Here is a 12,788-nt window from a genome sequence, read left to right as displayed (position 1 = left end):
ACACCTGATTGTGGCTCATATGGAATGTCTCCCACTCAATGTCCCACTCAAAAGCGCTTAGCGCATTTAGGATATTATATAATCTCACATTTTAAATCTACAATAAAATCGGAATTGCCTGTAGGGTTTTAAAATAATACTACAATAAAAGAAAAACTAATGATCTTGACCCAATACAAGTGTATGAGATGCTGTCACTGAAAAGTCCCACCTATTCTTTATAGCATTTTGGCTCCTTTGGACCAATACCAAGGCTTAACTTCTGAACACTATTACCTGAATAGAAAGCAAAGACTGAATACAGTGGCCTAAATTTTCAAATTTAAGTGCTTAAATTTAGGCACCTAAATCTATATTTTGGCATCTAAATCAAAGCAGCCTGATTTACAAGGTACTGAGAACTTGAAGCCATAGGTGCTGGAACTAGGGGTGCTGCCACAACCCCTGGCTTGAAGTGGTTTCCATCATATACAGGGTTTACAGTCAGGTTCAATGGCTCTCAGCACCCCGCACTATACAAATTGTTCCAGCACCCCTGCTTGAAGTTACTATTTAATTCCATGGGATCTGCTGGGGCTCAGTATCTCAAACTCAGGGCACTTTGATTTAGGTGCCTAAATATGGATTTGTGCATTCAATTTCAGGCAAGTAAGTCTGAACATTTTTAAGCCTCTCCTTCAGCTGACAGTACACTATCAAAAGGTACTTCCATTATATGACATCACACACTGTATCTAAATGTCATTTTAAAACAAGCATTGTTGAATATAAACTAGTATGCAGTATAGTTACTGTTATTGCAGAAGGGCACCTACCTTAACTCCAATAACGGATTTACGGTGATAAAAACAACAAAGAGCTGTTATGAGAGTTTGAAAAACATTACAATCCTTAGGCATTTTCAAATCCTCTGTTCTGTGGACCCTTTGGATTAAAAGTAAATGGTCAGCATCCGCAACTTTCAGGAGTTACTTGTGAGCTCTTTTGTATTGCCTCGGCCTGCCAGGGCTCATACACTACCCCTTATTCACACATCAATCTGGCACTATTTCCTCAGCTAATGCAGATACTATCAGTTCAGTGGCTTCTGGCATGCTAGCTTCCAGCCTGCCATGTAGAGAGTGCCAGAATCCTCATGTGATCTATCACACTCACCAATGAAATTCTAACCCTCTGAGAAAGTGCCTCTATTTGGGTATCCCCTTGGATCAGAGTTGCAGTGTACAAATTATTAAGCAACAGGCTGATGGCAGACTCTTCTTCTCAACAATGTACAACACCTGAGTCACTCACTGCACTCCTAAAGGTTTGATTGCTCACTCCTGCTGTCTCTGTTCAGTCACTAAGTATCTACATGTTACATAAATAATTCCATTCAGCACACAAGTGATAAGGAGAGAGATTGAGAGTGGTTGCCTAGGGCTCGCATGACTCTGTTACTCTTCATAATCAAACAAGATGGTATATACTTAGAGTGTAGATAACCAAGGAAAATGTCAAATCTGTTTATTTTTAATTAGGAAGCTTCTGGCAGCCAGTCACAGGAAAAAAATTGGGAGAAGCCAATTACATCAGCACAGTCATTATTAGCGACATAGCTAATACAACCTTTTGGAGTTTAATTAAGACCATCAATAAACAGCCAGCGCCTGGTGCAGGTCCCACGTAATTGGGCAAGCTGTTAGAAAGGAGAACATACTGTGTAAGTTTGAAAACTTCAGCATGGATATAAAGTTAAACCTTATCCTCACAGAAAAGGAAGCAGTCATATTTATATATATATGCTGCTCTTCTCTTAGAGAGCACAGTTCCATCTGGAGACCTCTGCAAGGCTGTGGCTGTTAAAGTATTCCCTTTCATCTGTTTCTTTTAATCTCTTCTTGTATTGTGGAAAAAAGTAAATAAAGCATTGCTGATTGGCTCTCTCAGCACGGTCATATTTCCTCTTCTCCAACTCTTTTCCTTTCCAATGCATTAGTCCTTGATTATGCTCATAATAAAGAAAAAAAGCAGCACTTAAAATTTTCCTCAAAAAGATACCGTCATAAATGGATTAGTCACTGCCCTCTACTGGATGGAAGCAAAACAGGTCAACAATATATCTTAGTCTCTGTATAACTAGGAACTAACAGAGACTCGTCTTTAACTCAGGTGTCAGAGACCTGTGCTTTTGGAGGAAAGACTGGATTTCTATACAACTTCATTACTGTGACAGTCTTAGTAGCTCTGACATGCAGCACAGTGATAGCTGTGAGATTCCTACATGACAATGGAATTGTTACAATATTTTAAGAAGTTAAAATCTATAGTACCAGTGGAGAAGAAAATATTAAGAAATGAAGGATGAACAAAGGTAATGGCTGTAGGCAAAAAGCTGGATTTAATTTAAAAAATAATTAACATCCACAACATAAATAGCTTCTGGAACTCACTACCACAGGATACTAGGGAGGCAAATAGTTTAGCAAGATTCAAAACAGGATTGACATTTTTATTTATGATAACATCTGCAGATGTTTAATTTTAGTAATTTAATTTTAGATGGATTTTTTTTCCAGCCAGAAGTATTTGTTGAAACAGATTCACTGATGCTTGTTCCAGAAGCAGTTCAGTGGGAGGTGGTTTTCATGCAAAGCTCCTTTCCACACCATTTGCCTGCTAAGATCACTACAAACACACATACTAAAATAAACAAAAAGACCTATTGTCCAGTGGGTGCCCTCCTGCTCCTGAGGGTGTGAGTGAGAGAGCTCTGAGGCTCATGTGCAGAAACACTAGGTACTGGCCTGTAAACTCACAAATTGTTAAAAAAAGCCATGGTACCAAAATGTGGCCACTTCTTATGGATACAAAGCACAGCAGGGTTCACTTCTCTTAGTATTTTAAATGGAAATGTATTATAGAACATTGCAATTTATAGGCCTGATCCTGATCCTGTACTTATGTGAGTATCTCCTTGGAAATTAATAGGCCAAATTCTGATTCTGTCTCATCTGAGTTTTTCCAGATTTACACAACTGCAACAGAGAAAAATTGTCCCAAGGTATGTGCATATACATGGATCAATCACAGAAGGCTCCCAGACCAAAGTTTACTTGGGCAACAGGGGCCTGATCCACTGCCCACTGAAGTCAATGGAAAGAACCCCAAAGTCTTCAGTGGGTGTTGGATCAGGTCAACGCTCTCCAAAAAGTCCCTCACTTCAGAGCTCTATGAGGGCTGTCAAAGTTTTCAGTTATTACTCTCTTAGTGAATGGAAACCTGCTGCCCCCCACAACAGTACATCCGCTCCAAACATCTGTGCAATGTTAGAAGTAGCCGACCATGGAGATAGATAAAGTTTAAGGGCCTGATCCTTTACTTGAGGTGTGTGTGTGTGCCTCCAATTAACTTAAAGGTGCTCATCTGCATGTCTCAGTGTGGGACTGGGCCCTAAAGCTGCAATTACCCATCTAGGGAATTCAGAGTCTGCGATTTCAAACCATCTAGTTCTTTGAAGACTGGCACTCTCTGTTTCAGTATTTATTTTAGCGTGCAATGATTTAACTCTAGAAACCACAAATTTGAAATGCAGACAAATAAACCTGTACATTATACTGACTGGGTCTCCTTGGGACAGGTGTCCATGTTGCAGCTCTTCACTGGGGAATAAACAGAGAAAGTCAAGTCAGTATTGACTCTCTCAGCTTTGCTTTCACCATCCTCTTCCTCCCTTTAGTAAAGACATGGTTTCCACCACATGGTTTCAGTCTGGTAGGGAATGAGGGTATTATCACTACAGAAGAACTGTCCAAATAACTTCCATTTTAACCATGGACCATCTAGTCATCATGGCGCACACAAAGTTCTGCTAGTTCAGGAGCACTGAGTCCAGCAGCTGACAGGAAGGTGGTGGGTGCGAGGCCAAAAGGCTTCTAATAATAAATAAATAATAATAGTAGATCACAATATTTTGCCCTTCCATGGTATATTTCATCCAAGAAAGCCAAAGCATCTTTCAGATATTAAACTTGGCCTTGCAATACCACTGAGAGACAGGTATTATGGGTACAGATGGAGAAAGTCAGTCACCTGGGGCTAGAAATTCAGAAGAATTCAAGTCCCATCTAAATACCTAAATAAAGGCCGTACTTGCAAAAGATCTGCACCTATAATCTCTCATTGTGACACTTATGGCCAGACTTTCCAAAAACACTCAGCATCCTACACTTACTTTGCTGAAAACCTGACTCTTTGTTTTGGTGCTTAAATGGGAGCTCAGCCTTTTAAATAATCTGGCCCAGATTATGGATGCTGAGCTCCTCTGAATGTCTGTGTGGCCCACAAGAGCTGCAATGATTTGTCCAAAACTGGGATGATTTGTCCATGCCAGGGCAGAGCCAGGAGTGCAATGCAGGCTTCCCGATTCCCACTACTCTGCTTTCACCAGTAAACAACACTGTCTCCCTTTTTTAGCTGACCACAGTAGCTACTCAAAACGAGTGGGTATGATCAAGTTTTTAATTCAGATACAAATTCTGACTAATTCCTTCATGCAAGCAACTACAGTACAATCTATCACCAAGAAAACATGACCGGTTGTGAAGAGGTTCAAATCATGTCATCTTTAGGACTGGTTCTAAATTCACCCTCTCAGATACCTAGATATATTAGATATAAAAATCACAGTTACCAGTCTGTGTAGACATGGGGCTTTTAAATATATGGAAATGGGGGAGTATGTGAATTCTGATCCCACCCTCCCAGGTTGAGGGGGGCTAGCAGAGAGAGAGGGACTCTAAGAAACTCCTTCTCAAAACTGCACCTTCAGCTGGGCCCTGCAGATCTTCTCAAACCAGTTACAGATATTCAAAATATCTATCGATGATGCAGAGAGAAATGGGAATTGGGAAAGATCCAACCACTATCTTGGAGTTTGGCTTTTTTCATGGTCAGGTCTAATTTAGCACACATTAGTCCGTGACCATGGAAACAAAGGCATTTCAGGCCACCTATGGTAAATAGCTATTCAGTTAGGCCTGGTCTACACTACGGGGTTAGGTCGAATTTAGCTGCATTAGGTCGATTTTAAAATGAATATGTCCACACAAGCAACCCCATTCCGTCGACTTAAAGGACTCTTAAAATCGACTTCTATACTCCTCACCGGTGAGGGTATAGCACTAAAATCAACCTTGCTGGGTTGAATTTGGGATATTGTGGATGCAAATTGACGGTATTGACCTCCGGGAGCTATCCCAGAGTTCTCCATTGTGACCGCTCTGGACAACACTTTCAACTCCAATGCACTAGCCAGGTACACAGGAAAAGCCCCAGGAACTTTTGAATTCAATTTCCTGTTTAGTCAGCGTGGCGAATTCAGCAGAACCGGTGACCATGCAGTCCTCCCAGAATCGCAAACGAGCTCCAGCATGGATTGAAAGGGAGACACTGGATCTGGTTGCTGTATAGGGAGAAGTATCTGTGCAGGCAGAACTTTGATCATAAAGAAGACACAAATATATTTGCCAAAATCTCACAGGGCATGTTGGAGAGAGGCTATAACAGGGACACACAGCAGTGCTGCGTGAAAGTTAAGATGCTCAGGCAAGCCTACGAAAAGACAAAGGAGGCAAATGGTCGCTCTGGGTCAGAGCCCCATACATGCCACTTTTGTGATCAGCTGCATGCCATTCTAGCAGGGGACCCTACCACTACCCCACCACTGTCTGTGTGCACCTGCAAAGGGGGAGTCTCATGCAACAGGGAGGAAGATTTTGTGGATGAGGAAGAGGAGGAGGAGAATGCGCAGCAGGCAAGTGGTGAATCCTTCTCCCCGTCAGCCAGGACCTTTTCATCACCCTGGAGCCAAATACGCTCTGAAGGCGGGATCCCCAACCCTGAAGCTGGAGAAGGCACCTCTGGTGAGTGAACATTTGTAACTACAGTACAGGGTTTAAAAGCTACCGTGTTTAATGTCTGATTTGCCCTGAAGAATTGGGATGCATTTGCGGCCAATACAGCTACTGGAAAGGTCTGTTCACATGTCTGGGGATGGAGTAGGAATCCTCCAGGGACATCTCAATGAAGCTCTCCTGGAGGTACCCTGAAAGTATTCTGGAATCATTGCAGCACAAAGCATGGCAGCAAATGGTCCTGGGTTTTGGTCGCATTCAAGCAACATTCGGTCTATATCTTTCTGTGTTAGCCTCAGGAGAGTGATATCATTCATGGTCACCTGGTTGAAATAGGGGAATTTTTGTATGGGAACAGTAAAGGACCCTGTTCATGCTGGGCTGTTTGCTCTTGGTTAAAAGGGATCATCCCAGAGAATAGCCATGCGGTGGGATGGGGGGAGGAGTGTGCTGCACATCCACCTGAAAACCTCAGTCCCTCCTTTCAAATGTGAAACCCAACCCATTGCTTGCTATGGGAAAGGAGGGTGCTGCAGTTTGAAACCATTCCCACATGTTATGCATAAGAAGCCAACCCCGCATACCCTTTGCCTTACCATGGCTGCCTAGAAACTGAATTCTGTTGCCCAGCCGTGTGTGATGTGTCACCATACTGGCAGGTGCTCAATATAAAAGGCAAAATGCAAACTTGTACCTAAAGCACATGTGCTGTCTCCTGTGAATTGCGTGATTCACTGTGAAAGAGTCTCCCTTTTGTTCTCAGAAATGTATCATCTTAAATTTTACTCTCCCTTTTTATCTCCCCCCAGGTGCAAAGGTTTCTATGCTCCCCCTATCATCTCCATCCCTGAAGTTATTGCAGATTAGAAGGCGGAAAAAACACACTTGCGATGACATGTTTTCCAAGCTCATGCAGTCCTCCCGCACTGATTGGGCACAGCTGAGTGCATGGAGGCATTCAGTGGCAGAGGCCAGGAAAGTATTAAATGAGCGTGAAGAGCAGAGACAGGAGGCGATGCTGAGGTTAATGGGGGAGCAAACGGACTTGATGAAGTGTCTGGTGCAGTTGCAGGAAAGCAAACAATAGCACAGACCCCTGCTGCCATTGTATAACTGGCTGTCCTCCTCCCCAAGTTCCATATCCTCCTAACCCATAAGGCCAAGAACACTGTGGGAGTGGGGGGGAGGCTCTGGGCAACCAGCCACTCCACTCCAGAGGATGGCCCAAGCAACAGAAGACTGTCATTCAAACAGTTTTGATTTGTAGTGTGGCTACAATAAGCCATGTGACCTTGTCTTTCCCTACTCCCCCACCCCACCCCACCCCACCCCACCCGGGCTACCTTGTCAGTTATCTCCCTTTTTTTAAAAAAATTAAGAAAAAGAATGCATGGTTTCAAAACAATACTTACTTTATTTCGAAGGGGGGAGGGTGGTTGGCTTACAAGGAATTAAAATGAAAAAAAGGGGTGGGTTTGCATCAATGAGAAACACACACCAGCTGTCACACCGAAGCCTGGCCAGTCATGAAACTGGTTTTCAAAGCCTCTCTGATGCGCAGCACGTCTTGCTGTGCTCTTCTAATCGCCCTGGTGTCTGGCTGCTCAAAATCGGATGCCAGGCGATTTGCCTCAACCTCCCACCCCACCATAAATGTCTCCCCCTGACTCTCACAGATATTATGGAGCAGACAGCAAGCAGCAATAACAGTGGGGAATATTGGTTGTGCTGAGGTCTAACCTAGTCAGCAAACAGCACCAGCGAGTTTTTAAACGTCCAAAGGCACATTCTGTCACCATTCTGCACTTGCTCAGCCTATAGTTGAACTACTCCTTACTACTATCCAGGCTGCCTGTGTACAGCTTCATGAGCCATGGGAGCAAGGGGTCGGCTGGGTCCCCAAGGATAACTATTGGCATTTCAACATCCCCAACAGTAATTTTCTGGTCTGGGAAGTAAGTCCCTTCTTGCAACTGCTCGAACAGCCCGGCGTTCGTAAAGATGCGAGCATCATGCACCTTTCCCAGCCATCCCATGTGATGTCGGTGAAACGTCCCTTGTGATCCACCAGTGCTTGCAGCACCATTAAGAAGTACCTCTTGCGGTTTACGTACTGGTTGGCAAGAGTGGTCCAGTGCCAAGATAAGGATATGTGTTCCGTCTATCGCTCCACCACAGTTAGGAAACCCCATTGCAGCAAAGCCCTCCAGTATGACCTGCACATTTCCCAGAGTCACTACCCTTGATCACAGAATATCAATGATTGCATTGGCTACTTGGATCACAGCAGCCCCCACAGTAGATTTGCCCACTCCAAACTGATTCCCGACTGACTGGTAGCACTCAGGTGTAGCAAGCTTCCACAGGGCTATCGCCACTCGCTTCTCAACTGCCAGGACAGTTCTCATCTTGGTATTCCTGCACTTCCGGGCGGGGGAAAGCAACTCACAAAGTTCAAGGAAAGTGGCCTTATGCATGCAAAAGTTTCGCAGCCACTGTGAACCATCCCACACCTGCAACACTATGCAGTCCCACCAGTCTGTGTTTGTTTGCCCGGTCCAGAATTGGCGTTCCACTGTATCAACCAGCCCCACTGCCACCAGGATGTCCCAATTGCCACAGCCCGTGCTTTCAGGAATCTGTGTGTCCACGTCCTCATCCCTGGTGCTGGTGTCTCTTAGCCCGGTTCTGCATATACTCCAGGATAATGCGCAAGGTGTTTACAATGCTCACAATAGTAGTGGTGAGCTGAGTGGGCTCCATGCTTGCCACGGTATGGCGTCTGCAGGAGAGCAGAGTTGCAGCGGAAGCAGTGGATGATGATGGATGCCACGAGAATAGATATTTATACAGAACGACGAGAAGACCTGCGAGGTGGATTCACGGTACCAGGAGAGCAGAGTTGTAGCGGAAGCGGTGGATGACGACAACATGAAGAAATTTGCTATTGAGACTGAGCTCATTTACAAGAGCAGGAGAGCAGAGTTGCAGCGGAAGCGGTGGATGATGATGGTTAGCAGTCGTACTGCACCGTCTGCTGACGGCAGCACCCAGGACGCAACAGCAGTGGTGACAGTGAGCTGAGCTGAGCTGAGCGGGCTCCATGCTTGCCGTGGTATGGCGTCTGCACAGAAAAAAGGTGCGAAACGATTGTCTGCCGTTGCTTTCGTAGAGGGAGGGGCGACTGACAACATGTACCCAAAACCACCCGTGACAATGTTTTTGCCCCATCAGGCATTGGGAGCTTAACCCAGAATTCCAATGGGCGGTGGAGACTGCGGGAATTGTGGGAAAGCGACTCACAGTGCACCACTCCATAAGTCGATGCTAGCCATGGTAGTGAGGATGCACTCCGCCGACTTAATGCGCTTAGTGTGGACATACGCAATCGACTGCATAAAATCGATTTCTAAAAATTGACTTCTATAAAATCGACCTAATTTCATAGTGTAGACATATCTTAGTTGCTAAAAGCTAGAGAAGTTTAATAATGCTGATTCCTTACAAAGAGGGAGTGAAGGTTTAGGACAGCAGAGAGGGGTAGAGAGCATCTGATGTGGGTATTTTGTAAGTTGCTACTACAGTATCTAGGCCCAGTGACTAGAGTGTATTCTAGACATCCAGCTATAAACAAGGATGATTACTGACCCTGCACTATGTATATGTATTCCCCATGTAAAATGCCCACAGCCATTTTACAGGTACATTCATGTCTTAAATGACAAACTAATAGTTTTGTAAACTTCACTTAGGGCTTGTCTACATGGGGAAATTTACTGGGATAATTATTGCGATATAATCATACATTATACAGCTGTAGTTTTACTGGTATAACTCACCGCGTGGATACTTATTCTGGAATACAAGTGTCTTTTTCCGGTTTAGTTTATGCAACTTTGAAAAATTTCCTCATGTAGACAAGGCCTTAAGGCTTAGAGAACGATTGTGCCAGCTCTGCTCACCATCAGTGATATTTTGCCATTCACTGATTTCCATGGAGCTCTATGGAGTGAGGCACTGCTCAACATGAGAGGAGGTGGCAGAATTGGGCCCTTAATGAAGAGCAGAAATGGCCAAGTTCTGCCCTGATATACATCATGGGGTTTAACAAGCTCTAAGTCAGGGTAGAATTTGGCCGTAGATTCCAAATTTCACCCAGACCAACTTCAATCTCTTTCGGGTTTTCAAAGACAAACCAAAAATCACAACCAGAGATGGGAACAAGGACAGGAAAAGTCTATGAGATTTCCCTTATGTGGTTTCCTTCCAAATCTTCTGAACAAGACCTGGTTGCCACTCTTTCCTTCTCCTCTATAAAAATAGAGGAGTTGGCCCTGTGCCTCCAATAGATCCCCAAATGGGCCCAACCTCCTGACTTGAATGGGTATTCACAGATATAACTGGATGTGATTTGGCCCAGTATGTTTTGATGTGGAGGTGCATGTTTCTCTTTGGAAAGACTTGTTATCAAGCAGCAAATATAACAAAGCTAAAGTATTACATCCACAATCTGAGCTGAACAGCATGGCACAAACAACAAATAATAACTGGCAACTCATTCGGTGACAGTAAAGTAAAGAATCTGTTCAGAAGTGACTACTCACAGTGGGTGAGTGCCAGTAATAATGATCCTGGCCCTCAAGAAAAATAATACTGTCCAATTTAATATGACAACTGTTGGCATCCTTTACAAAAACAGCAGTGTAACTGTCAGGAAATAAAGACATCTTTCTTTCGGTAATGAATACTGCATCGTTATATTGAATTAATCCTAGCCAACATGCATGTAAAAATGGGATATTTGTATTTATCAAGGCTTAATGCCAGTCTTGCATGGCTCTGTTTGTGTCTGAGAGAGAGAGCGCATGCACAAATGAACCCCCTCCACAAAGAGTTAAAGAAAAGTCCATCTGCTTTCATAAATTTGAGAACAAAGAATGCAGGACATACTTACGAGATGGGGGACTCTATCCTGGGAAGCAGTGCCTCTAAAAAGATTTGGTGGTCATGGTGCATAATCAGCTGAACATGAGCTCCCAGTGTGATGCTGTGACCAAAAGAACTAATGTGATCCTGGGATGCATAAACAGGGGAATCTCGAGTAGGAGTAGAGAGGTTATTTCATCTCTTTATTTGGCACTGGTGCGACCACCGCTAGAACACTGTCTCCAGTTCTGGTGCCCACAGTTCAAGAAGGATGGTTGATGAATTGGAGAGGTTCAGAGAAGAGCCACAAGGAGGATTAAAGGATTAGAAAACATGCTTTATAGTGATAGACTAATGGAGCTCAATCCATTTAGTTTAACAAAGAAAAGGTTATGGGGCGACTTGATTACAGTTGATAGGTATCTACATGAGGAACAAGTATTTAATTGGTCCTTCGATCTAGCAGAAAAAGGTACAACACAATCCAGCAGCAAGAAGCTAAAGATAGAAACTGAAGTTTTCAAACTGGAAATAAGGTGTAAATTTCTAACTGTATTCTAATAGTAATTAACCATTGGAGCAATTTACCAAGGGTTGTAATGGATTCTCCATCACTGACCATTTTATAATCAAGATTGGAAGTTTTTCTAAAAGATCTGCTCTAGGAATTATGTGGGTGAAGTTCTATGGCCTGTGTTATACAGGAGGTCAGAATAGATGATCACAATGGTCCCTTCTGGCCTCAGAATCTATGGCCTGGTGTTACTGAGACACAGGACTGGAACCTGGCCTGATTTGTGGCCTCTTTGTGTTGCACTGCTGGCACAAAGCAGCCACAAAGCTGGTGTAGCTGGTTATGGGAGAATCACCAAAGTGTGAGGAAATCCTCTGTTAGCAAAGAAAAAGTATAGCAGCTCCTATGAACTGCCAAATACCAGTAAGCTGTTCGTAATCAGCCTTTGGGCTGCTCTAATTTACATAGGGAAATCAGCTTGGTGCATAGATGACCTAGGAAAATAAAGGATCCAAAAAAGTGGTCTAAAGTCATTTTTTCACCATCCCATCCTGCATACATCTTGACAACGATCCACGCTCTGGGTCGCTGAATGCAAGAAAATAAATTTCCTGTGTCATATACCTTCAAAACGTCAACTGCAGACTTAAATCATCCCCCCACTCAGATCTGGAACTTTTTCAGTCCCTTTACACTGTTCTGGCCAGACATGCCAAACCCACAGAAAAAATGCAGTAACTGGGCTCGTTTTTGGCTTAATTGGCTTGTGAGTTGCTTGTTGGCTAGTTTTTGGCTTGTAGCTTGTTTGGCTTGTAGCTTGTCGCTTTTTTTTTTTTTGATCGGCTCCTGGCAAGCAGGGGAAAAGGTGGGGGGGAGTCAGGGATGCACAGCGGGGTGCTTATTTAGTCGGGGTGCTTATTTACCACTTGAAAATTGGCAACTGTGGTTCTGGCCTTTTTACGTGGCATAAAGGGCCTGGGCATAAGGGACAAAGGTCTTTTCACCATCCAGGAACTGAAGTACTACAAGAAGAGACAATCCTACATTTCAACATAATAAATGGCTCATTGAAATAATTTATAACAACCTTATGAAAACAGACAACTATTTGAAGTAAGGACTGTGAGCAAATGTGTTATGAATGGAATCTGAAAGCAAAATTAACCACGTGATTTAAAAAAAATCCAATCTGAAGCATCTAAACCAGAGGTGGGCAAACTACGGCCCGCGGGCCACATCCAGCCCACTGGATCCTCCTGCCTGGCCCCTGAGCTCCTGGCCTGGGAGGCTAGCCCCTGACCCCTCCCCTGCTGGCTGTTCCCCTCCCTCAGTGCTCTGTGCTGCGTGGTAGCGTGGCTGGCTCCAGCCAGATGGCATGGCTGCCTGTCCTGGTGCTCTGGGCGGTGCAGCTGTAGCACTGCCAGCCACCGGTGCTCTAGGCAGCGCTGTAAGGG

At 44.1% G+C, this 12,788-nt stretch overlaps 1 protein-coding gene across 4 annotated transcripts in view; it reads right to left on the bottom strand.

The window, feature by feature from the left end:
* Positions 1-12,788, bottom strand: part of BCAR3 (BCAR3 adaptor protein, NSP family member) — a 96,325-nt gene that overhangs the window by 31,910 nt on the left and 51,627 nt on the right. Inside the window, exon 1 of one of the 4 annotated variants that reach the window (XM_043490843.1) lies at positions 816-1,083. The exons of the other annotated variants lie outside the window; for them this stretch is intronic. Coding sequence (XP_043346778.1) covers positions 816-899 — 84 coding nt within the window. The 5' untranslated portion in view covers positions 900-1,083. Of the gene's footprint in view, positions 1-815; positions 1,084-12,788 lie in introns of those variants that run through there. 4 annotated transcript variants of the gene reach the window in all.

The sequence above is a fragment of the Dermochelys coriacea genome, chromosome 8, assembly GCF_009764565.3.
Source record: "Dermochelys coriacea isolate rDerCor1 chromosome 8, rDerCor1.pri.v4, whole genome shotgun sequence".
NCBI classification, from domain to species: Eukaryota; Metazoa; Chordata; order Testudines; family Dermochelyidae; genus Dermochelys; species Dermochelys coriacea.
Note: the sequence above shows the minus strand (reverse complement) of the source record. Positions and strands in the feature narration are given on the sequence as shown.